The sequence below is a fragment of the Gymnodraco acuticeps genome, unplaced genomic scaffold, assembly GCF_902827175.1.
Source record: "Gymnodraco acuticeps unplaced genomic scaffold, fGymAcu1.1, whole genome shotgun sequence".
In the NCBI taxonomy this organism is placed as follows: Eukaryota; Metazoa; Chordata; class Actinopteri; order Perciformes; family Bathydraconidae; genus Gymnodraco; species Gymnodraco acuticeps.
Genome location: NW_022990226.1, coordinates 167,197 through 194,395, shown reverse-complemented (window position 1 = coordinate 194,395; position 27,199 = coordinate 167,197). Strand labels below are relative to the sequence as shown.

Here is a 27,199-nt window from a genome sequence, read left to right as displayed (position 1 = left end):
GAACAACATACAGAAACAATAGTCAGAGGTGGGGGGGGGGTCAGAGAGTGTCCGCGTGTACGTGGGGAGGGACTGTATATTTAGGTTAAGTGTGTGATTTAGAAGTTGTGTTTAGAAAAGGGGGCGAGAGCGGGGGTCTGTGGTGTGCTGCCTGCAGTGGGGGATTGAGTGTGTGTTGTCGTGTTATGAGTTGTGTGATGTGACGCATCCATTGGCAACCATAATGGAGATCTGCTGCTCATGAAACTGTGGAAAGTGGAAGCATTTTAATAATCTTGAGAGCACTATCTTGTTCATTTTAATATTGTAAATCCTGAACAACATGTTGCACATTTCTGCTCCACACTACCTCCTTTGAAATCTGTACTGCTCTCCACTTTGAAAATAGTATTTGTTATATTTTATTTGACTTTACTGTACTCACATAAGTATAGTTTTAATAATCCTAAAATAGCTTTTATCATAGTACTGTTTTTTGCTCTGTATTCTTCCTTCCGTGTCTTTGTATGCACCACTCATACCAAAGCAAAGTCCTCGTGTAAACCTACTTGGTAATAAAAACCGATTCTGATTGGTTGGTTAGCATGTAAAAACAAAATCAAATGTACTTTATGTTTACATACTTTGTTAGCCAAAAGTGTCTTGTGAGTTTACTAAACATTACCGTGTCAAGTTAAAAGTAGTATTTATCCAAAATGTGTAAGGTGAAAAATGATGTCTCTGCCCTACTGACAAGTATTTTACTTTTCAAAGACTTTAGATCATGTCTAATAACCTCGGTTACCATGGAGACATTACTACTTTCCTGGTAAAAGTGAAAGGGGATACACATTTATTCTTTCAGACTGCATTGTAATGTACTTTCTTGGATAAAGTGGTTTGTTTACACTGTTCAGGGGTGAACTATGATTCCATTTCAGGATTACTTCTATGTTAACTGACTTCATTGAGGTTTGCTGGCGTGATACAGGTTTTAAATACGTATGCAAACGTGTTTGAACGAGACCCACGCAGCCTGGAGAACCATAATGCCAACTTTATAGACACTGTTAATGTGTATTACTTTTGCCAAAACAACCATTTCCCTCTATAAAACCACCTGTTTCATTGCAGCAGCTCCATATCTTTGCCAGGATATCTGTGATGCAACTTAAAAGCTGTGATCTTGTCCATGTATGCACACATATAGCATATACACAAGTGTTGGCCCACATGAGACTAAGTGTGTATTTCTACAACCACTCTCAGAAGGGCGTATGTACAGCTTGTGCGTATCACTCTACCAGTCCCTTTAAAGTAACCCTTACTCCGTTTAAAACCCACAGTGCAATTTCTGAGTGGCGGCTGCAAAGCCCACAGCTGAACATTATTGCTTTTATCTGAAACGATCCCAGGAAAAAAGCCTCTCTCCGGGGAGCTCGAACAGCAGAGAAGGTGGGAGAGTCAATTACATTACAGCGCAATCACAGTGAGAACAGGAGGCCTAGACTTATGGGATGTGTGGATCGTATTGCAAGTAAATATGAGAGCTATTGATTTTGACTGCACTTACACCTACAGTAGAACTCGTATTAACATGGGCGACGTCAACTCAAGAACACACCTCATATATTTTACATAATGTTTGTGTCAAGGGCCGATGAGTCCCATCATAAGGAGTTCATATCACATTACATCCCTGGATACATAATAAAAACATATGTGATGATGTGCAGTGTTTATGTGTTTTGGAATTGATACCAAAGAAAGGTCATGTGCTGTACATTGAAAAGATGTCATGGTAAGCCAAAATCAATTGTAAATCGATTTGAAAATGAATGGAAATTAGGTTTGAGCTTTACAAACTGGCTGCCTTTATAGCCTGTATATCACTGGGCTTATCTTAGCAGGTACAGTGACTGAAAGACTATGACACATCTTACACATTTCTCTCTAGATTAACACAAGCGAAAACATCTTTCTCGTTCATATCCTAAACTGATGTTCCTGTTCTGAACTACTTTAGGTGTGACTGCAGGTTCCAAACCCTTGACTCACCCTCTCCCTGGAAGGAGATACACTTTAACAAACGGGTCGGAGTAGCCATTGTTGTCCCGCGCAGCGAGGTTTCTGGCCTGCAGGACATGAACGATCAAGTTGCCAAGCTGCTTGTCGTAGTGGATTTGAAGCTGCAAATAGAAACATATTGAATTACAATGAATTGAAATGCATTCGGTGCGAGAATCAATGGAATAAAACTGCATTTCCTTAATTTATTTTACCCTCCTGTTGTGTTTGTTCCTCCCTCTTACTTTGGTGTCTTTTGCCGGTCTGTTTTAACTGCTCTTCCATTAACACAAACACCATTAATTACCAGCATATTTTATTTACCACTCTTTTAAGCTCTAAACAATGTCTGAGACTACTGGTTTATACTTATAACTGCAGTGAATATACAAAGAACACTGAAAATGTATTCCAAAAAACAACATGGCTGTCGATTTGTGGGTGTGTACTATTTGATGGATGAACATCATCTAGGGTTAACCATTCATTTCCTATGGCAGGCATTTTTGACCGGGAACACTATAGGTGATACACAGTTGACTAAACCACTTCAATGAAAGTGGTGATCAGCAAATTCAAATCCTAATATGGAGGATTCATAAGGTCTTGAGCAACCAAATGTCAAACACAATCATTATGATTGATGAAAGTAAATTGGTCAGATTTGACCCGAACACGACAGGAGGGTTGATTCAATGTTTTCCAAAATGCTTACAGTAAAACTGGAAGTGATCACCGACTTTGCTCACATATAATCCTTTGAAGTTAAACACAGAGCTTCACAGACCTGTATCTCTCCAGAGACGGGCTGCGACTGGGTCTTCATTCCCTCTGCAGTCTGTAAGAAATAAAGCAACACACTTAGAAGCCTCGAGCAGAAATCTGTAGGTGGATACTGGTGGGTGTTCATACTGTACATTGTGTACTGACTGTGCTGTGCCTTATGCAGAGATTGAGGCTGAACTAAAGTTGAACTTATACAATTAAAATGTTTGGCATCTAAAATGCACTGGGATTTCTTGCATTTTATTTCTTAATGGCATGTTCAGGCTCGGGGAGTAACGGATTACATCTAACAAGATGACGTAATCAGGATACAAAAACATGTAAATGTATTCCCTTTCAGTAAAAAAATAAAGCGTAATCAAATTACTGATAGATTTGAATAAAAAGGGGATAACAAGCAGGATTACAATGTTACAATATATTTCAAAATAAAAATATATATATTATAGGTAGACAGACTGCTAGATTATTCTTTTTAGTCTTCATTTAGGCTAATTTCTTTATTTTAAATATCTATTTTCAAATGAAGTTGGTGAACACCTGATTTATTAAACAAAAATGCATTTGTAAACTATACTATTCTGTAGGCCTGTCCTATAAGAGGACACATTTTTTAACCTAAATATCTTGATTTTCTTCCTTTCTGAGGTGTTCTGTTGTCTTACATAATACACTTACACTGTAAGTAAAATCTTATTGATATTTCTTTGTCTTTTAATTATTTGCAGTGCATTTGATATTGAGGTAATCCGAAAGTAACGGAAAGTAATCAGGATACATTACTTTTATATTTTGTTACTCAGATTAGGTTACTCATTATATTTACAGGGTTATCTACAGTATTAACGGAATACATCTTTTTAAAGTAACCCTCCCAATGTTGTATTGATAGACAAAATAGTACTAGGTATGCACAAAATGTGTTCCCCAAACGTAATGTTCGAACCGGGAAAAGAAACAGGACACTATGCAGTAGCCAGAAAGTAATTAGTCCACTGATATTTCACTTCATACTGTAAGCCAAAACATTATGAAGCTCAATCTATTGTAAGACAAACAGACCCCCCCCCCCGGACTCGCCTTGCTGCTGTGGCGTTTCTTGCTGACGGAGGGAGACCCTGGCTGGCTGGAGGTTGCGGAGGTGGTGGGGGGCAGGCCGGAGGAAGAGGTGGAGGAAGGGGCCTGCTGCTGGGACACCTTCTGCAGCTCAGCCGCCAGCTGCTTAGGGTCAACACCTGGAGACCTGGGGGGTCTGTCACCTAGACACACAGGAGCATCAATGGGAGAGAAGATTGACATTGTAGTCACAGCAGCATGTTAAAACAAGGTATTACACACAATGTAGGAACAAAGAGAGTACAAATTAAGTATAAGTATAAGAAGCAGTGATGGGATTTGAAGTTGCAGTTATGGAAATACAGTAGCTCACCTTTGCTGTGCTCCTGGAAATCCAGGTGATCAGAACCGTCAGAATCGGACAGCATGTTGAGATCACTGAAAGACAGGAAATAATGTGTCATAAAAACTCAAGTTACTATGAAAAGAGAGAAGAGTCGATGGGGGCATCAGGGGATGTACAGGCAGAAATGTAAAAAGAGAAATGACTGAATAAGGAAGATGGCAGATCGAGTAATAATTACAGTATGAGGAAAAAACAAACAGGAGGGAACTTATACTCACAGTCTGACACACAATTCTGCTTCATTGCACGGCTGCCCGACGAGCCCTTGAACCTCTTCATAGGTTTTCCCCGTCAGAGGAACACCATTCCACTCCAGGACTTGCATTCCTATACACAATTACATATTTGCACATAAGAAAACAATCAATAATACAGTATTCGTCAAATATGCAAACATTTCACCACAAACCAAACTTGTAAATGGCTCTATGTTATTTCAGCTATAAAACTTTAATTTAGCAAAAATTCCAGGACAACATTTCAAACATGACGACCTGGAAAGGACCCAAAATCCAATCAGATTCTAGTTTCTCTTATCTAGTCCAGCTAAGACAAATGTCTCATGGGGAACACTGGCCATTTATTCATATTTAATGCAGCAATGACAGCTTATATAAATCCACACAGCACAACAAAGCCACTGCATCCTCCAAAGCACACCCTGCACACCGGCAGGACTTACACGGTTTGAAACAGCTCATCAGGATGGTTCTTTTGCGACGATAATCTCGAGCTGCATGAGTGAGTGAGAGGGAAACGACTGTAGTTTCACCTTTGTATCATGCATTCAGTTGTTGTTCACACTCTATGGCTTACGTGTGTTGCAGTTTGCACCGATTTGAGTTACAGTAGCTGGAATTTCAGTGATGAGACAAACAGGCATGTATTCCTAGACTTAGTGTCCCTCTATGACACTGTGCCTCTGCGCCTGTTAAATCTGACAACATTTCTCCTTATTAACACCCAATACTGAGGCGCTGTGTTCCCTCAGTAGCATTTCTGCTCAGTGTTGATGATAGGGTTACGGCTGTTATGATTGTTTAGTTGTCCAAGCAACTAACAACATGGCAGATCTTGAAATGAGGAGTCATCAACCACTGACTTCTTACAATGCTAATGCATGAGACTAGTGGAAAGGTCTGGACAATGATGCCTGAGACAGAGTGAGATAATAGAAAAGGTACATTTAAAACCCCACTGATCCTATTGGTGTAGGAAACTATTATTACATTTATTATGTTACGTGAAATTGTATTGATCCTCAAAATCACTCAAAAGTCAATTTTATAAATAGTTTACTTGCAAATATTGGTGGGAACTATGATGATACAGGGACTGATATATAAATCATATTGTCATATTATTGCCAATACACATCCTTAACTGACCCTGAAGTTTCCTTGAGGTATAAACGTATTGATAGTAAGTGGTTAAAGAAAACCGTATCAAATAATAACAAAATACAGTATACTTAAAAGTGTATGTAAAAGCTATAGCCTACTGTAGTAGTAGACAAAGTAATAACTATGAAATGTGTGGGTAATTATATGTCAACACTTGTATTTGCAACACCTGCCAAATTAACAACATCAATTCCCGTCAGCCTCAGCTGTTTAGTGCTAATTAAATGGAAAATGTTAATATGCTAACATGAAGATGATTAGCATGAACAATTAGTCCCTCACAAAGTTGCTGGCTTTGCTGCATTAGTGATCTACTAAGACCCCTAATATTTCCACTGATGTGATCTGCAGGTGATAATCAAAATGGTTGTGTGTGTGTGTGCAGTAGGTGTGTGAGAGCATGCATGCAGAAGCAGAAGCTAGTTAGCTACGATAGCGTCTTTACACGGAGGAGCGGTGGCTGCTCTGTAGTCAGGGTTGGGTTGTAACGGAATACATGTAACGGCGTTACGTAATCAGAATACACAAATCAAGTAACTGTATTCAGCTCGCGTTACATTTGAAAAACGAGTAATCTGATTACAGTTACTTTCGTAAACCTGAAGTGAATACATTTTGGATTACTTATTGGAATTATTGGTGGAAAGATTTCCTCACAACATTTAATATTCATTACTAAAGGTACAGCCGAATCATCACAGCGCACAAAACCTATTACCGCCGCAGATGGACCAAAAAAGCGTTTGAAAAAAAATCGCGGGTCCGCTCAGTGAAACAATAACAGCGAAACATGGAGGAACACAAGTCTGCGTTTAAATCGCGTGTGAGTGGTTAAAACACATCAGCCTGCGGTCGCTCTTTCTTTAGCCTTACTAATGATTATTTCTGAAGGTAAACACAGCGAAGGCGGTGCGTGAAAGGCACTGAGTGCTCGTCTTCTCAGAGGCTGAGTTAACCCTCCCGCTGCTGCAGAGATTTCATGAAGTGAAGGAGGTGTTCCTTCTATAAAGCAGCTGCGGGCAGCAGATACTGTGAGAGTTACGGACATGAATTCATAGATCAAGGCAGACTGGTGCACACACTCTCCTGTTTTGCCAATCCGGTGCTTAAACACATATAGCTCTACACCCCTGGCCGAAATATCCTTAAAATGAAGTCCGAGTTTGACATTTTAATTCATGTCCTGCCAACACTGGCAGGACAGAAGGCGACACGCTCGTTCTAAGCCGTGTCCCTCACTCCTCACATCCCAAGCTGCATCCCCAAAAAGTGTATTATGTTGTTACATCGTTTCAGATGTTATGTTTCAGTTGTGCTCTTGATAAGCCATTAAAACAGTAAAAACACGTTCAGTTTCCTTTTGCTTTTTGTGTCTCCTGTTCACCAAAACATACCCATCTCTGTGATGGAAAAATAAAGTAATCCAAAAGTAATCTGATTACGTTACTTTTTTAAGACACGTAACTGTAACTGTATTCGGATTACTTTCAGAGCCATGTAATCAGTAATCAGTAACTGATTACATTTACAAAGTAACCCTCCCAACCCTGTCTGTAGCCTATTTAGAGTGGTGCAGGGATGACGTATTTACCCGGAAGAAAGCTGCGCATGGGTTCCCTCGACAAAAAAGCAATGGGATTTCTCCATAGGATTTTAGAAAATAGCTCGAAATAAGGTCTGCGGAAAACGAACCTGTTCAGGCGGATACTATCCACATTTTTATAATTTTCGAATCATAAATCTAATCGCCAGAAGCAAAATGCTAACTTTATGCTATTACCGAACTACAGTACTTCAACGTCACGCCAACTTAAGATCGATATTCAAACATACAGATTCAAAATTGTACAAGTCGAAGGGTTTGTTTTAACAGTTTGCAGGAGACAGGTACTTGCTTTCAAGCAGAACAGGGGAAAACAAACTTAGAGGGAGTGTTTACGTGTTCGGCGTAATGACGTACAACGTCCTCGACAACTTCTGTTGTCCTATTCAGCCACTTGTTAACAACTATCGTTTTTCAGACACGTAAACTTTTCAAAAATCACCAGCGGGGTCACTGCTGATGTATTTAATGTCGTAGAACAAAACGTGATCCGTCTCTTAAATTTGTGTCAAACACAGACCTTATTTCGAGCTATTTTCCAAAATCCTATGGAGAAATCCCATCGACTCTGAGACGAGGGAACCGGTAGTGGTAAAATGCTAACTCACTTCCGGGTTTTAAGACTCGTCACTGCACCACTCTATTGCTGCTCAGTAAGCAGTTTTCTGGGGAAACTTAAAATGTCCTGATAAACACAGGAAGAGAGAAAAACCCAGAAGAAAAAATTATAAAAGGAAGGGAAACTGAAAGGAATACAAACAAGAATATATATATATTTTAAATATTATCGATGCTCAACACACACACATATCCACAGAGCGCAGACAGATGGATAGCACACTACAAAGGGCAGTATTTCCCTCAAGCCCTATCTCACCATCCATAGGTCACCAGTTTGGCAGCTTTAAAAGGCGCGGGTTACAGCTTTAGCCATTGTCAGTGACACCCTCAATGTGACTCAACACAAAGATTAAAGGGGGCTGTGAGCGGACAGATGGACTGGGAGGGAAAGAGGGTTAACAGTTCCTAGACTCCCGCATGTGAAATCAATACCAGCTCATGAAATGTTCCTGTTAACATACCACAGAGCAATTTATCCTGAGCTGGTGTCAGTAAAAGGTGTGGAAGTTAGTGCACAATGGCTACTTGGTGAAACATTTTTGTAATTTCAAGCTACTGTGAATGAAACGAATGATGAATAACGAAAATGAATAAGAAGAAATGCCAAGAAATGATATACCACATTTATCAGGGAGCTTTTGAGGCGAGTTAGCAAGATTTCATTTTTACATTTTAACGGAACCAAGCGAGCTTCTCTCGGTTTAAGGGCTGGGCTATGAGCTAAACGGCTAGCATTCAGTTGCTAACTGTAATGACAGGAGTGTGGTATCAAATATATTTGTCACTTTAAAAACTTAAAATTGCATCCTCAGATTAAACATTCTGATTATTATGAATTTGTTTTCTGATCGTAGAAGAGTTTACCTTCAAGAATCTTTCCTGTTTGTTCTGCAGCTCCACCTGGTAAGACTTTAGCTACATAGGCTCCAATGTCTCCATTACTTGCAGGGACCTCTTTCCCTCCAACCACACGGATACCCAGACCATTTCCTGTATAGAACAAAAAACAAAAACTTGTGAGTGCAATATTAGTGTAAATAAAGTTCAATTATTAACCTGTTCTTTGTCCACAAACCCATTCAGACTCTAAAACCTACAGAAACAGAGAAAATATGGTCACAAATGTAGCCTAGCTAAATCCTTTGTTTAAGCTACCTGCAAACCAAAATGAAAATACCCACTTAGATAAACACACTTCTTGGTAGGTGAGTTAATTATTCCTCATAACTAAAAGAGGTTAAAGTTAAAGGTCACCTATCATGCTATTTTTAGGCAATAGCATAGGTCTCAGATATATATAAATATATAAAAAACATAAAATAAAGTGTTTTGCTCAAAATACCAAACAGATCACCCATTTAGCCATGCCTCATATCCCTCCATTTCACTTCCTGTTTCAAAAGTGCTGATTCTGGGTATAAAGCTTTAAAAAAAAAAAAAGATTGATAAAAAGAAAAAAAGGAGGGGGCTGAGCTCATGCGGGACCCGGCAGCTACTGTCTAAACTAAATACTGCCGTGATGAAACGCCATATCATGTATTATCAAGGATTATTTCTGGAACAGTATGGAGCTCAAAGGCTTTCTCTCTTGCCGGTTATACCACAAGGTGAGTTCCTTTTTATTTCCTGCTTCTTCAGACACATGCTCTGTGCAGTACTCTTTCACACACAGTGACGTCACGAGCTACCCACAATGCAACACGCGCCATATATATATAAAAAAATACGCCATTTTCATGGAGGTGCAAATATCCTGGAAGTGCAAATATAAACAGCTAGCTAACGTAGCCAGGCAGAGCGCACTAGGTTTTTTTTCTGAATTAACGACCGAAGAAATCGCTGCATGTCTTCGGATTACATCTCTGGACTTGAGGGGTGTGCTCTAGGTCGTTACCAGCGTAAACTAGAGCTGTGTGGGTTGTCGGATTGCCCTTACAGACTGCCTGCAGATGTATGGAAAAACGACCCTCGAAAGTGGCCTTCGTCGATTTTGGCTGCATCTACGTCTAATTTCTGGAAACACCAGGTGAATACCCCACTTGTCACAATAATATTATCATGCCATTGCATATATGTGGTATTTTAGAGTTGACTAGATATTGATTAAGGCAATAGACTATGATATTCAGTACAGGAAGCTTAGCAACACCTAGACGGTGTACGGCTAAACCCTTGGCCTGCTTGCACCTCACGTAAAACGGCAGATACCGGAAGTACGGTGTCGCCCTCGGCCCAATACCCGTATGTGTGTGTGAAATAACAGGTATCTATATTAATAGTTTAGGTGAAAATGTCGAAGGAGCAACCTTACATTTTTATGCGGACGATACCGTTATGTACTGTGCAGGTCCCTCGATTAACGAGGCTGTTGTTAAATTACAGGCTGTTTTTAACATTATTCAGGCTCAGCTCTCTGAGCTTAAGCTTCTTTTAAATGTGGATAAAACCAAGGTAATGCTCTTTTCTAAAGCTAAAGCTAAAAATACACCAGAGACTGATTTGGATATTGTAACTACGCAAGAAATACAACTTGAAGTGGTTACCTGTTACAAATACTTGGGTATCTGGCTTGATGACTGTCTCACTTTTAAACTTCATGTCAATAACCTGCTTAAAAAGCTGAGGGTTAGGCTAGGTTTCTTTTACAGAAATAAGTCCTGTTTCTCGCTTGAGGCCAGGAAAAGGCTAGTCACTGTGACCTTTTTACCTGTGCTGGATTATGGTGATTTGTTATATATGAATGCACCTGCCAATTACCTGAGCAAGTTAGATGCTGCGTATCACAGTGCACTGAGATTTTTGACAAATTGTAAAGCACTTACGCATCACTGTACCCTGTATACCAAGGCGGTTATGCCATCACTTACTGTACGGAGGCTCAGTCACTGGTACTTTTTCATTTACAAAGCCATGTTGGATAAACTACCATCTTATATCTGCTCCCTGATCTCTCTGCGAATTGAAAGTACTTATTGCCTGAGATCGCATGCTGTGGTTTTATTAAATGTGCCAAGTGCTAGGACTGTCTTAGGGAAGAAAGCTTTTAGATGTGCAGCTCCACTAACATGGAACAGTCTGCAAAAAGAATGGAAAATTACCAAGCTAGTACCACTACATGTTTTTAAAGCTCGGTTGGATGCTACAAAATCAGATGCTGTTGGTACCTGTACTTGTGGTTAAATATGTAAATTGTAATCCCTGTACATTTTGCTGTATGATGTCCTTTTGTTGTTCTGTTGTTTATGTCTTCTTGTGGAACTTACTGCTGCAGGTCTCCCTTGAAAAAGAGATCATTGATCTCAATGGGATTTTACCTGGATAAATAAAGATTTTGAATTGAATTGAATTGAAGGTTAGCTCTGAGTGTTAGCGATGCTAATGTAAACACCGACCATATTACGTCCAAAACCGTCGGGCATTGTTTCTGATAGCAACGTTTCTGATAGGGCCGTGGGTGTAAAGCCAGCCTACATTTCCGATATTACGTCATATCGGACGCAAATCTGGATCAGCTCCGTTGTAGCCCCGTTTTGTTTTTTTCATGATAGGTCCCCTTTAATTCCAATCGTGATGAAAGCTAATTAGCTTAGCAGAGTAGCAGTATTGTCAGTTAAGCTTTGATTCAAATTGTTGGGAATTGGTGTGGTTAAGTTACTTAAATCACATATTAATGTTATCAATTTGAGATACATTTGTCATTGATTTTAATACACTCTATATAATGATATGGTCTCCATTGACTAGTAAAAGTAGAAGGACACTAACAACCAGATGGCCCACATGTTCCCCTATAATCATGGATGATAAATAATCAGAATAACGTTTATCTGAAGGTATTATTGGTTGTTTGTTAGCTATGTAGATATTTACGCAGATTTAACAATAACGCATAAGGCTACAACCTTTATTTTACTAATTTTAAAACGTTTTCTATACATTTTACAGCTTCTGTAGAAAATGATCTCAACCTTTGTAAAACCATTTTTTAAAAAACGTTATAAATGCCAACCTCTCTATGAGTTATCCACAAATCACATATTGATCTATCCTGTACCCCCACAGGTAAAATAAAATGCATTCACATATACTGTATACACAGAAGCAAAACTAAATATTTAACATGGTTTTTGAAGCAAGAACAAAACAACTGAGATAGAATAGAAATGACTCAGTACAGCACAAAGTAAACACAATGCTGCCTTTGTGGGCTATTTGTTAATTGTGTAAAATAATCCTGAATGTGAGGGATACGCCATTTTGAGCATGGCAATGACTGATGAGTGTGGAAAAGAGCCAAATCATAAGAGAAGCCAGGAAATGTCTGCCTGCTTTGAGCCTGGAAGAATAGTGTGATGGAATGTAATGGCAGGGGAAGTGACTCGTCAGTTTCATGAGATCTGGCATGAATATCAAGTAAATAGAAGGCATGAAGCACACCGGTCATGCTCTGTAAACCCTAATGGGATCATGATACATATTAATGTGTACATTTGACTGTATTAGTTCTTTTTGAATGATTTTGAATCTATATTTAAATGTTTCTAATTAAATAAAGGTAAAACAATGTGTATACTGTAAGCGGTGCATATTAAATGCAGTCAGTAAGCAATAGGGTCAATAAAATCGAATGCATGCATTACAGTCAATAACGCATTAGCTTGCAATTGAAGCCATACATTTTCTTTGCATACTGCTTTTCCTTTTATTGAAGGAATATTGTGATACTTTACCTGAGACACTGCGATCTTTGGGATCCCTCTGCAGTTTGACCCTGAGGTGAGGGAAGGGGTAGTACGGGCCTTTTCCCTGTGGTCCATGCACAATTGGGAAGTGTCATTTGTGTACAAGGTCAACGGGAAACAGTACATTATGGTAGCTCTGCATCAAGGTGATTTTTACATAACAAATAGACCAGTAGATATTGCCATGCAAGAATTTAACTACAGTAAAATTGTGTACAGAAGGTGTGTGCGTTTTTCTCGTTTCACCTGTCTCTTCTCTTGGCCATTCTCTGAACGGCCGTCTCTAGGTTTGTCAAACCAGTCGGTCTCCTCTCGTCTAAGGTGGTAGGCTTTAGGGATAAAAACAAGAACTACTTCAGAACAGATCTTAGAACTTGAGCCGCTTCATCCCACTATATGGGCTTCATCAGTTCATATAAGGGTTATTAAAATGCTTTAAGCACATTTGTATTTATAAATAAATCTACATCAATTAGTTGGGATAGAAATATGAGAAAAACAAGGGCCAGAGAAAGAGTTTAATATTATTTTACTTCCTTGCTAGAGAGGACTGACAAGCAACACAACATTAAGGGTAATGTAAAAAACAAAACAGAACCAAAGAAATGTAGTAGTTTGTACTATCAGCATTATTATTAGCACCTATAAGGTAGTTATTTTCTATTAATGTAAATCTTGGGTATGTAGATATTTTACATTATTCATAACTCCAATCGTGAAAGTACTTTCTTTAAACGGTAGGCCTATCAGTAAAAATAATGGTGATGTGCATTAGACCTTAGGTGCATTTTAATGTGATAGCTTATGAATGACTATAGAACTGAACTAATACTCTACCATTGGTTGCGTCGTCTCTGTTCAAAGCCATCAGCGAATCACTTAGGGCTGGAATCAAGGCAAATTGGTTTACATTGCATAATGTTGGGATCCATTGGAATTTATTCACAAGTTATTCTGCATTCAAGACAAATCCGAACTGGGATATTTAAATGTTTAAACTAGAAAGAAACATTGTAACCTTTATTAAAATCTGAATTTACAAACATTTTCACATTTTGCTTCCTTTTCATGACACACTCCTCTTAGTTTGGAAACCATGGGAACTCATTGTTGCATATTGGTACTTAAAAAAACACTTCTAATACAATGGTTTTAGCCATCACCTGGAAGTGTGCATCAACAATATATTGCTAAATATTGAATAGATGATTTGTGGCTTTTATCAGCAAAACAGAAGCAAACTGAGATGTACTGAAATTATGTAGTTCTTGCTTTAAATAATAGTCTTTCCTGTTGGAAGACACTTGCACATTCTGCAAAAAACTGGGTCAGAATACTGTTTGCTTTCATTGAAAGTAGAGACAAATAAATAGTGAATGTTACAAGAAATTAATGCAACATTCCATGCAACACAAAATCACTGATATATCGTCATACAAGCAACAACAACAAAACATGCAAGTTAAATTGTTATATTTATTACACACAGATAAGTGTTGCAAACAAATATCATGCATTTCCACAAATACGGCAGTACTCTGCTTCACACTGTTGTTTTCTTAGAATGTTATTGATCTTGCCTATAACTTGATACTATGATTCAACCCACATTTATTTTCATACAATTAAGTATGATGATAATACACCAACATTATCCACCATCTAAATTACATTTCACACTATTGGAAAATCCAAAAATATAGTTAATGTACAATTGGCTATACTTTTACAATATGTGTCGTCTTTAAGTGTAAATGTATAATACCTGATTCAATTGAAACTCTTTTGTACCAAATGGTACATTTTCATATGGGGCGGCCCTTTTTACTTGTGTAATTTGAGGATTTTTCTTTTTCTAAATCTGATTTAAATCTCAAAGGATTATCCTGCTCTGCCTTGAATGTCTAACAAGCAGGATTTGAATACAATGAAAATCTTCTTTAACAGTTGAAAAGGGCTATAAATGACCGCATGCTCTAAATAAAATGCTGACTGCCACCAGTGAGACATTTCTATATAAGGACGGGAACCTCCCACGCAATATAGCAGTAACAGGAAGTTAGACTTTACAGTGTCATGCAGTGAATTAATACTGGAAATGTTATACAATATCTTAAATGCAGAAAGCAACACAGTGCATGCATAAAGATTACATTCAACCACAAAAAGCAAAATGAACAAAAGCATGCATGCACACCAGATCTCAACTAATAGACCAACATTAGTGAGACCCAAAAATAAAGAGATAATACATTCACCAAAATTAAGGTTAGACACATGCAGCATTTCAATAAAGACAGAGCTAGATGTTATACACAATACATGCAAGCAAAATAAACCACAACCAGACACTCTAAAGTATGAAACATTCAGTAGGAAAAGAGTGACAGAGTGACATGTCTGTTTTTTACCTTCACTATCTGACATGGTGCCTTGAAGGTCATCCATCAGCACATAACCCCTACCCCTGGTTGGCTCTTCCCTGATAAGTTGCTGCTGCTGGGAGTCCTCCAATGACAGGCAGGAACCAAACTGGTCCCTTGAATCTGCTGATATAGGTGGCAGAGGTCCCGCTGAGGCACGGGCCATGCCCATTGGCTGCCCAACAGGGCTCAACGGACTCTCTTCTTCTGAGTTCTGGGCCACTATGGGTAATCGGCCACGGCCACTTTGTACAATGGGAAGGCTGGTAGGTTTGGTGCGGCCAGAGGGGGTTTGATAGCTTGGTACATCTCCAGATGATTCCCCGTCCCCTTTGAGCCTCAGTGAAGAGCTGGAAAGGTCTCTTTTGAGAGACAAGTCCAACCCATAGCAAGATGTGGGCCTGGATGAGGGTCTTGAGCGACTACCACTGGGATAGGCAGAGTCCAATCCTAAACTCTGGCCCAGGTTTAATGACCCAGCCAAGTTGGCACCCAAGGTGGACCCCAGGTATTTTTGTTGCTCTGCAATATTCTTACGAAGGCCAAAGGTGATCTCATCTTGAGAGAGCCGGCTGGCTCTTGCTGATGCACTGGTAGACCCAAGATAGTTATAGTCTGTCTCCAAGCCTCTGTTATCTGGAATAGAGGAATATTTGGAGGAGATCTTAGGTTCTATCAATGGAGTCTTATGTTTTTGGTACAACATCGATGCCGGGAGTTGTTTAGCTGCTTGCTTCTCTAGAGTAAGTCGACTGATGCTGTACTTGTCTGTCTTTGGATAGTTTCTTTGGGAGTAACTAGAGACGCTCGAGCTTGGGGTATAGTAGTGCTGTGACAGCCCTGTCAGTTGTTCTAAGTTTTCTGTCCCACCTGTACTTCTCCTAAACTCTTGCTTGAGCTGTTGCTTTAGTAGTTTCAGTTCATAGGGTTCCTCCATTGTATCCTCTTCATCAGGGGTCTTTCCATAAGTATGGAGTCTAGAGGTGGATCCCAGATAGTCAGTAGACCCCAGATCTGCAGCACTCCTACGCAGAAGCTTCTCTGCTTTGGCCAGCTCCCTCTCCGCCAGACTGTAAGATGAAGACATACCTGTGGAGCCCTTAGCAAGTTCTGCAGCATCTTCTAGCAACATGTAACTCCTAGGTGTATGATGATCTACGTCGGTGTAATAGGAATCAGAGACAGCTGACATTGGGCTACGTGCCATATTTCCCACATCCAACGCTCTGAGGTCAAGGTGGTTGCCATATTTGTCATACTTGACCCCCAGGAAAGCTGATGATGTGGGATCAGGTTGGCGGCTAATGACTTCATATTTAGCTGCATCCAGCTCTGAGAGGAGGGCTGCTTGTCTAGCGGCTTTCTGCTGCAACAGAAGCATCTGGTGGTAACTCTGCTGCTGGGCACTGGTGAGCGAGGGGACAGAGGAGTACAGAGAGTGAGATTGGTAGGACTGAGGAGTCTGGTAGAGAGACTGTTGGTATTGGGTTTGATTGTATTGGTACTGGGAGTATTTTCCATACTCATGCTTGGTTTGAGGTGGGACAAACTCTTCCAATTCTGCCTGGGGAGCTGTCCTGGGACGTTCAAGACCATGACTTTCAATCTCAACATCTTCACTTCCAAGCCCACCTCTTGTCTCTCGGATGTTACTAACCTCACTGTCTGACATGTAGTCTCTATCCTCAGCAACACTCTGTAAGTAGGCCCTTTCTCTCTTCTCTCTCTCCATCAGTAGGACATCTTTTCTACGATTAATGCCCATCTCCAAATACCTGAGCTTGGCATCAATCTCTTTCTCCTCCTCATCCAACTCTGCTTGTCTTTTCCTGAGTTTTGAAGACTCACGCTCCACTAGATTCAGCTCACGGTCAATATCTTGCAGTATCTTGGCACGTGCCATGTTGGAATTGCGGCACATTCTTCGGCGGGCCGAACCAGTGGTGTATGCTGTCTGACCAGTTGTTGTTGACTCATCCTCTGACGGTGGATTGGGAAGCGTCCTCTTCACCTTCTTTTGAGTGCCTGTTGGTGTGCTACCTGAGCTTTTCCCCTGTATGAAAAGTAAACAAAGAACGTATTAGGAATTCAGAATCAAAACATATTTCCTAATCCCCAGAATAAATTATTCAGCAGGTTATGTAGTCATTAACATGTAAACAATTATTTCTCTGAACGGAATGCCATGTAAAATTAACATTATTGACAGATTAACGATCTCAGTTTTCTCAAAGGAAAAAAAAGGGCATACATTCTAATGTCTGTATAATGTTAATATAAATTAACAACACTAAATAAGGATATAGACTTGAAAATGTGAAGTGTAAGAAAGTTTATTGAAATACACCCATTTTTGCACCTTTTGTGCCTTCCAGTAAAATATGTATTCCTGCCCATAAATGTTACCCACAATCTCACTAAATGTCACATACAACGTTTGGTTTGAAAAAATAAGTAATTTATTCACACTAAGCCTCTGTGGATCTCTGACAGCTCAGCATTTTCCTGCAAGCTCAGCTCATTTCCCATCCTTTTATGTATGTATGAGATTCTCAACATTGAATTGCCCAGGCAGAAAACTGACTTCCATACCCTATGAGGGCCAGGAGCACCACAGAAAAAAAATGAATATGTGCAACCTATTCAGTTGTTCCTTTTACTTTCACATTCAGAGTTTAAGCTTTTACATATAGTACACTTCGCAATGTGCAAGATGGAACCAGCAGCATTGTATAACATTAGGATCAATTAATGGAGCGTTTTCTGTTATCTCTGCTAGAAAAATACTCTATTGAATCAACTCTTCTAAGGCCAGCTGTGTGGTGAACAAAATGTCATACAGTATGGTGTGCAAGTTTCTTCATGCAAACATGAAAAGAACATGCAAACTCTCGCCACGAGGCAAAATAGATATAACCACTGAGCAATTATGTCACGAAGAATGGTCATGACTAATGTTTAGTTTTACATGAGGAGTAATTTTAAACTGAATTATTCACAGAAATAATATTTTAATAACTATAAGATGATGTGTGAGTGAAAAAATATGGTACTGTTAGGAGATGACATGTATTTAAATGAAAAGGTTAATCAAAGTTGCAATATGAGAAGCATTACAAACCAAAGCAAAGGACAAACACTGCCTTCATTGGAGCTGCTACCAGGATATTTTATTAACCAAAAGAACACTTCAGACACAATTAAAATGTGTCTTTTTGTTAGCCAGCACTTGTTTCGTCTTATATTTATGTTAATTGAAGTTATACGTTCAATACTCACCGCGTAGCTATCCCCAGAGTTTCCCCTTTCTTCTCCTGTTGGGCTCACAGGCTTAGGGTCAGACATGGATCTCTGCATGCCTTTTTGTCCCCTGGGACTTGCTGGATCTGGACTCCCCTTTAGGTTTTGTGGGCTTGTATCACCCAGTTTTTTCTCATAGGACACGAACTCCAGGGATTTGCTTGGGGATATACAGGGAGATATTGGGGAATAGAGTACGTTGGCAGATTTCGAAGGTGCTAGTGTGGAGGAATCAACTTTGAGGTTAGAAGACTGGCCTATTTCTAAGGGGGTAGGTCGTTTCTTAGGTGAGGTCCTTTCAGAGTCAGACAGCTCCATCCTGGTGTCCATTATAATGTTCCCCTCAGAATCTGTTTGTATAGAAATCTCAGTGTGGGCTTTAAAAGACATATCTGACTGCCCGCCCCTATCACCCCTGGCAGTGCGTGGCCGGCTTTGACGGTTTCTGGTCTCAGCCTCCCATTCGTCTTGATCTTCATCATCAGTCTGCACACAACTATCAACACTCTTTTTAGCACTCCTCTTTTTTCTACCTGCAGTGTAAGCTTTACTAACTGTCTCATCTTCGTCATCTGTCTGGCACCCACTATCCGTGATCTTTCGAGACAGCACTGTGCCATCAGGTCCCAAAACAACTGCCTCCTGCACACCGTGACCGGGCATGTCCCCACCTGGGTACATCTGACGAAGCTTTTGCTCTTCCAGCTGCATGCGCAGTTGCTCTTGGAGTCTTTGAATCTGCTCAAGCTGCTGCTGTTGCTGGGCATATGTTTCTTTCTGCATCATAAGGTGGGCCTGTCTTTCGTCTTCTTGTTGGTTCAGGATATGCTGCTTCATGGACTGCAGCTCCTCCAGTTCCTTCTGCACCAAGACCTGTTCGTGCTCTCGGAATCGCTGAATCTCCAGGCGCTCCCACTCTAATTCCTCAGCCAGGTGCTGTTGCTTCAGTTTCTCCATCTCTAGCCTCTCACGCTCTGCCTGATACTGGCCATCCCCAGGAACCATGGGTGAAGACAGAGCTTCCAGTGAAGCCGCTATTGCTTCTAGCGATGCATCAGTGTAAGTGTCAAGGGATAAGGAAGCTGGTAATGTGGTGACACCAGCAATGCTACCCCTTCTTGAGATCTCTAGATTAAGTGGGGCATCTCCTTGTTCTTCTGTTGCAGTAATGGAGATGGTCGACAGGAAACTGTGGGATCTTGTAAGTTGCAAGTTCTGGAGGTTGGACAGGGAGGGCATGGTGTCACTGGTATGCATACCTGACAGAGAGTTGTATGATGTGCTAAAGATGGACCCAGGTTGGTTGGTAATGGCATACGTTGATGGGATTGGTGCTGCAACAGAGGAATAGACCACGCCATTTGATGACCTCAAGACACTGCTTGTACCAAAGAGTGTACCAACAGCACTTGTGACTCTGGTCTGGGAATATGGTGGAATTGTCATTCCTGCATAAGCCCCTTTCTTGGAGTAGTCAACAGCTTCACCTGTCAAAAGTCAAAAATATCAGTTGAGTCCAAATAATGCAGACTTATTCAATGATGAAGCAAGCCATGCTTTATCCAATTCATGGGGAAAAAATGGGGGGAAAAATCCAATGTATGGAAGTGCAACAAGTATAAACAAGATCACAGCATGCAGGCACATGCAACAAAAATATATGGCGAAAGGGCAAAAATAAAAAAAAATAAAAAGATGAATTTCCATGCAAGACAAAAGAAAAGCATAACAAACAAAATAATGTCTTTTAGCCATAAATGAGTTGAGGTAGTTCAAATTGACATTTAAGTGACAGGTCAGCAATGTCACTCCACTGACCTGCATCAGAATTCTTTGCCGAGGTAAGATCTACTGCACCCTCTGTTGTACCACTGAAATTATAGCTGTTCTTACTTTTGTAAAAGAACAGACCAGCTTCTGCTAAGTTTGTCTCGGACATTGAAGGTTTAATTCCACCAAAACCTCTCATGCTGTAAGGTGATCTGTCATACTGGTAATGGTCATCCCGATATCCAAAACGATCTTCAGGTAGAGGTGTGGTAGGTTGTTGAGAAGTGCAGCTTCCTGCAAATGGGATTTGGAACATGACATCACAGCATACTGCTTTTTTTCCTGCAGTCAGATCCACTGGTTTGCCGTCATCATCTGTGATTACAGCTGTGACCATCTCTGCAGAAGCAGCATCCATTGATACCATAGTGTTGAATGGTTTAGTTATGCTTAGGTCAACAGCTCCTGCCACTGTGGTTGTTCCCGTAGTTAATCCATTTGCAGCACAACTCGCTATATAAGTGGGTGCAATAGTGACAGGGGCGGTCTGGAAAGTTCCTCCACCTGTACTTGATCCAACTGATAGGTTAATAGGAATCTCTGTACCAACATTAGTGGAGGGCTGATAATCAATTGGCCGATATATAATTTGAGAAACAGGCTCAAAAGCTTTGACTTTTGTTAGCTCGAGAGGACCTGAAGATACTAGAGAGGTGTCTACTTTGTCACATTGCTGGATTGTGGCAGCACAGGTCACAATGGTGATACTATCAGTCACTATAGAAAGAGTGGATGATTCAGCACTAAGGTTGACTACAGGTGACTGCACTGCACTGTTTTGGCGACTGATTTCAGTTGGAAAGGTCTGACGTCTTGAGTCTGGGCCAGCAGATAGATCCACACCATTCATATCTGAAGCTTGATCAACCTTAACAGTCCTAAGATCCACCACCTCAAAGGGTTGGACAGCCTGTCCATTTTGTGCTGGCAATTGGGGCTTAGGTTTCTCCATTGAGATTGGGACACCATTTGCCCTTGGAGCTGGTACTGGTGGTGTTGTCCTTTCATGAACAACAGAGACAGTGGTCCTTTGCACTTCGGTGGTGACTACTTGAGAGATCAGGTTAGGCATAACCACAGGTGGCTGTGCTGAGGCAGATATAGCCTCAATTATGTGACAAGAACTAGATACATGTTTTTCTGGGCCACAAATCTCTTGACTTTCAATGGATTCTGTGAATCGAGTATATGCCAGAGGCACCCTGTTTGTTTGAGGAGGGGTTGGTTGTTGATGCTGCGGTGGATTTGAATGATGTTGAGGCTGTGCTTGGTGATAACTTTGGGGCTGAGCTTGTTGTGAAGGGGATGCTGGGCCAGGGCTAGAAGGAGCCATAGTGGAAATACCTTCTACAGGAGAGCTAGGCTGAGATGGCAGTGTAATAACTACATATGTGTCACGTAGATTTCTGGTGTATCTTGGAGAAGAAGGTGACTTTGGTGACGGGTGGAACTGCTTACTCTCAGAAGAAGGGCTCAGATTTAGAGCAGTCATTTCAGTAGGACCAGTGGGAAGTACAGAGGGTCTGGATGAATATGGGGCATGGGCAGGTGAAGAAGGCTGGGAGCCAGGCTTTGGGGCAATAGGTGGTTTGACACTATGTCCTGGTGAATGAATGGATGGCTTTGGGGCAACAGGGGGAGGAACATGAGGCTTGTACATTGGTGTCACTGCTTGTCTTGTAGGAGGTCCTTGGGCTGCAGTCACTGCCCCTATCTCTGGCCTCATTGGAGTTGCTGAAGCCTGAGGTGGAAGTGGAACTGGGGCTTTCCTTGGAAAAACTGTAGGTTTTGGTGGTGTTGGAGGAGGCAGTGGTGGTGGAACAGGTACTTCTGCTTTTTCCTGAGAATTAGCCCTACACAGGACACTTGGCTTGGGGGGTAGAGGTGGGGCAGTAGAGACTACGCTAGGAATACTCGGTGTGTACTGTGGGACTGTGGGCAGGGGTGAAACACTGGCAATTACAGTGGCTGATGTTTTTGGGAGTGCACTGGATAAGTCAACAACATCATCCTGTGATTCAGCAATTGTGGTTTGAGGTTGTTGATCTGATGTGGATGATTGGGGACACTCGAACACTGTTACAGGGTCAGTTTCCATAGCTGATGTTGTGCCTGATACTGCAGTTGTACCTTTTTCCTTTTTTATCATACTCTCATCATCAGAAGACAATTCTCCTGAAGAGCATTGCGTCACCCTTAAGTCTGGAATGGGATGGAGTGCCTTTCTATAAGCAGTGGCTTCCACTTCTGGATCCTGCTGAGTTGGACTTGTTCCAGGAGTCAGCACTTTTTTCATTAGCTCTTCATAGGCAGTTTCAGCATCCAACAATGGCTTCCCATCTGCGCCTAAGGTTACTTCGCTGCTTTTGGAGAATGTATTCTCAGCAGGTTGCAACACAATTTCTGGATTAGTGTTTTCCTTTGTTGGCTGAATTTTTTCATATTCTTGCTCCAGCTTCATGAATTCCTGCCTCTTTTTAATCATGTCTTCATAAACTTCATCTGGTGATCTCAGTGGTTTGGGCTGAGAAGGAACAACAATCTTTCTAGCTCCCTAAGGTCAGTTGTTGAATTGTCAATAAGAGAATCATAAGCATAGTCTTCTATAAGCATGCCTCCATAAATGGACTCTTTTCCGGGTTGAATCTCACCTTGCTCAAGTGTTGGAGACTTCGCCCTTAGCATTATTTCCTCGTAAGCCTCATCAGCAGATTTGAGAGATTTGTTCTTCGATTTATCATCTGAAGGGGAGTGAAGAGATACTGATAGAGGCAGTTGATATGTTTTCTGAACTGCTGCAATCTTTGAGGGATGGATTTCAAATCCTTCAGAGTCTGATTCAATACTGGGCGAGAAATCTGAGCAAGATGATCGCCTGATTTCCTCCATCTCAGCCTCTTGCCTCAGTTCTTCTGTTGGTGATGCATCTTCAATGGGGGAAAGGTTGCTTGGTGGCGTCTTTGGACGCTCTCGCCTCCTCTGGGCACGAATCTCTTCCTTGTCTTTCTTAGATTTCTTCCCAGAGCCCTTCTGCTTTTCTTGCTCTCTGAGTAGCTCCTCTTCTTCCCGTAACTCTTCTTCCTCAGAAGAGTCTTCGATAGTTGGTAGCACTTGACCAGGTTGTCTGTGTTTGGCTTTCCTGTGTTGTTTACCCTCACCAGAACGGATATGGCTTGGACTACTGTCACTGTCTTCATCCAGTGATGAAATGGATGTTGGGGATGTCCCAGGAGTGAAGCTGGAAGCATGTAGACTGGAAGACCCTTCACCTCTAGATCGATCATCGTCTGTAAGGCTTTCCATTTCAGGCTCTCCATCGTTAGGTATACATATTGGGCTGCTGGTAGAATTCAGCTCCATAGTTTGGAATTGGCGAACTCCAGTACCACTCTGAGACTCTTTTTGTTCTTGTCCCACCTCTTTGTCTATATCAGGTTTATCGAACGAGCCATGGAGTTGTTTATCTTCTTCATCATCTGGACTTATAGTGCTTTTCTTGGTAAGTCTTCTGTTTTTTCCTGATGAACTCCGCTCTACTGCCTCTGTTGTCTTCTTCTCCATTGGTTTCTTCTCATGATCTCTGATCTTACGCTGGATCAGGTTTTCCTCATCAGACGGGGAAGCATCTTCATTCTCACTCATTTCGATGATCTGTTTTCGAATAAAGTCCTCATCATCCCCAGACATTGGGCTCTCCTTCCCAAAGCTTTCACTGCTATCATCCAGCGAATCTGCCCTGACATCCATGGGCACAAGAAGCTTTTCTTTGTGGTGCCTTTGGCATTCTTATCAGAAAGTTCTCTGTCATCTTCTGAGCTTGGGGAGTCTAGTGAGAGAGGAAGAACCTCTAATTTACGTCTGGACTTTAAAGTGTCTGTTAGTTTCTCCTCATCATCATTTGGTTGTGTGGTTGACTTTGCCTCAAGAATTGGAAGGACTGAGCTTTCCAGCTTAGCTAGGTCTGATGGGCTGGTGGGACTGCTATCCATTGCAACCATATCCTTCCCTGCAGGCTCTTTCAAGGTCTCCAATGTTTTTACCTATTGGATTGAAAAAAGACGCCATTATTTTTTTCATAGAGATTATTGGTGTGTTAAAATCTGCAGAAATAAAACAGATGATGTACAAAGATAATAATGAATGATACCACTACTTGTGCTAAATACTATGGTCACCTCAGCGACTGCATCTTCATCACTGGGCTTTCTCAGAGACTGGGTTACAGCCTCCTCTTTCTCCTCCACGTTAGTGTTCCCCTCCTTGGGTTCATTGTCATGCCCACTCACTAGAGACATTGGGATTTCAGGTTCTGCTACGGGGACTGTTGCTTCTGATGCAGATACAGCTCCATTTTCTAAATCTGTCTCTGAAGCTTCATCCTTCTTTGATTCTGCGTTCTTTCCTACGTTAGACTCTGCATTGCTATCTTTGTCACACACTGCGCTTGTCTCTGATACCTTCTCTGATTCCTGAATGTTGCCAGCAACAGCTTGTGACTCATCCTCTATTTTATCAGGTTGTTCTTCCACCTCTTTGATTGACACCTTTTGCTCTGCAACTTTCTCAAGTGGTTCATTATCACTCCCTGTCAGAGTCAACGTCTCTTTCTTGACTTCATGTTGATTTTCAGCAATACTGTTTGTATTTTGAGATCCAGCTTCTGCCTCATCCTGAACAAGTTTCTCCTCACCGGCTACATCTCTGACTTCTGTCTCACCAATGACAGCTGAGGATGACACCGTCTCTACACTTTGCAATGATTCCTTGACATCAACATGTTCTATCTCTTTCCTGTCATCAGGAGTTGGGGGAACAGATGCATCCACAACTTTCTCAGATGTATCACCAGCTTTTAAAACTGTATCTATAGCTGTTTGGATATGTTCAGCAGTAGTTGGAGCTGGCTCTCTTGCTATTTCTGTTTCTCTCTTCTCTATTATATAACAAACATGTGTTGTTTCAGTAGAGGAAGGTACTGGACTTGATTCAGTTTCATCAACTTTCTCAAGGGGTTTCTGGTCATTTGCTTTCCCAACTGTTTCCTGTTCAACAGCCTCATTTACAAAAGCTTTCCCTTCATCATCTTTGACCTCAATAGCTTTCTCTGCTGCTGCATTCTCCGGAACTCTGTCATCTTTAACGGCTTTGTCAGTATTCTCATTTACTGTCACCTCAACAGCTATCTCCTCAACAACTTCTTTTTCTACAGCTTTCTCCTCAATATTTTTTCCGTCAGCATTATCATTAACCGTTTCAATCGGAACTGTTGATTCCTCATCAGGAATCTTTTGCTTAGCTGTTTCTTCTTCTTCAATATTAACTTTATCCACAACAACAATCTCCTCTTTTGTTTCCTCTTTGGTTTCTCCTTCAACTGGAGCAACAGAAGGTGACTTATCTGCTGGGACAAGTGCGGAAGGCTCCTCCTCTTTTTCTATGGGTTTAGTTTCCACTTTATTCGCCTCATTATTCTCCTCTGAAGCTAAGACAGGGTGAATGTTTTCTGACATCAGTGAAGGACTATCCGTTTCTACACATTTAGGTGGCAATTCTTGCTGTGTCTCGTCAGGTTTAGGGACCTCAACTTTGACAGCAGGAGCTACATTTTCCTCAACCTCAACCACAGGTGGAGGAGGACTTTCTATCAGTACTTGCTTATCTTCTATAGGTTCTGCTTCTATTTGTACATCTTCATTTTTAACATCAGGTGCTATACTGTCGGCTTCAGGGTTTGTGATGTCTGTTTGCTCCACATTAGAAGCTGATTCTACTGTATCTGGTGGAGTAGACGTAGTTTCATCTATAGGGGGTTCTTCACTTGGCTTATCAAGTTCTACATCTGTTATTTTCTCCTCTTCTACATTTGTAGCTGAAGAATCTGGCTTTGGATCGACCTGAACAGGGCCTTCCTGTGAGACTGCTTCTGGAATCAAGGCAGGTTTCGCCACAACTGAATTAGGTGTCACTTCTGGAAGAATATCTGTCAGGGGAGCTGCAGCCTCACTCGGGGCAATCTCAAGTTTTGGCTCTGTTTCTACCTCAGCAGGGACAGTTGTCTCATCTAAACTTGTATTAGTCAGTACATTTTGCACCTCACTTTCCACAGGAGGAGAAAAGTCCTCTGTCGCATTCTCAGAGCTACTCTGTATTTCACCTGCTGGGATTTCACTGACAGGTGAACTCTGTGCTTGTTGATCCACATTTGTCTCTGAGTTAGGAGGATCCTCTGCTGCATTATCAGAGCTAATCTGCTGTTGCTGAACTGCAGGGACACTCTCTACTGCACTCTCTGAAATCGGACCTTGTTGTTCAGGCTGAACTACAAGCTCAGACACTGGTTCAGCTGCTAGTGGTTGTTCTTTTGACTGTGGTGCTTCCTGTTGGATTTTATCAGGAGGAGGGGAGCTAACGGAAAGAGGGGCTTCAAGATCAGGTGTGGGAATGTTTTCAGGCAATACCTTGGTATCAGGAGCTGGTGGGGTTAGGTCTGCTGCTTCTACTACAGGTTTCCTATCTACAGCAGCAGGGGCAGGGGTGGAGGAGGGAGCAGGAGCAGGTGTTTGCTTCTTTGGGGAAGCCATGTTTGGAGGTGGCACGTCTCCCAGCTGGCCAGACATGGCTCTCTGTGTCTGGCAGTTGAGGCAGAGCCATTCTTTCTGTAAGACAAAGATGAGAACACATTGTAAGTATTTAGGAATTCATTATGTTTGCTGCAATCATTTTTAACATTTTAACATCATATAACCATTTATATGATGTTCTGAATAACACAAAATGACTTGAATTTCACAGTCATGTGAAACCAAATGTTTCCACGTAGTTAAAACGTCACTGTGACGAGGCACCAGTGCAAGGCATGCTATTTTAAGCTTTTACATGTATCGGACTTAAGAGACAGACCTATGCATAATGTATGGTAATGGGGCTGGGTTTACCAATGCATGTCAGAAAGGGCTGGGTGGCCTGGGCAGGCATGTCATGTA

The 27,199-nt window shown here is 41.3% G+C and overlaps 1 protein-coding gene across 1 annotated transcript in view; it reads right to left on the bottom strand.

The window, feature by feature from the left end:
* pcloa (piccolo presynaptic cytomatrix protein a) overlaps positions 1 to 27,199 on the bottom strand; it is a 61,362-nt gene that overhangs the window by 14,259 nt on the left and 19,904 nt on the right. The window contains 15 exon segments of the mRNA XM_034218882.1: positions 2,038 to 2,168; positions 2,834 to 2,884; positions 3,913 to 4,091; positions 4,262 to 4,326; positions 4,513 to 4,621; positions 8,786 to 8,911; positions 12,652 to 12,727; positions 12,910 to 12,992; positions 13,501 to 13,548; positions 15,075 to 17,139; positions 18,366 to 19,873; positions 20,205 to 22,766; positions 22,769 to 23,980; positions 23,983 to 24,256; positions 26,675 to 26,872. Coding sequence (XP_034074773.1) covers positions 2,038 to 2,168; positions 2,834 to 2,884; positions 3,913 to 4,091; positions 4,262 to 4,326; positions 4,513 to 4,621; positions 8,786 to 8,911; positions 12,652 to 12,727; positions 12,910 to 12,992; positions 13,501 to 13,548; positions 15,075 to 17,139; positions 18,366 to 19,873; positions 20,205 to 22,766; positions 22,769 to 23,980; positions 23,983 to 24,256; positions 26,675 to 26,872 — 8,687 coding nt within the window.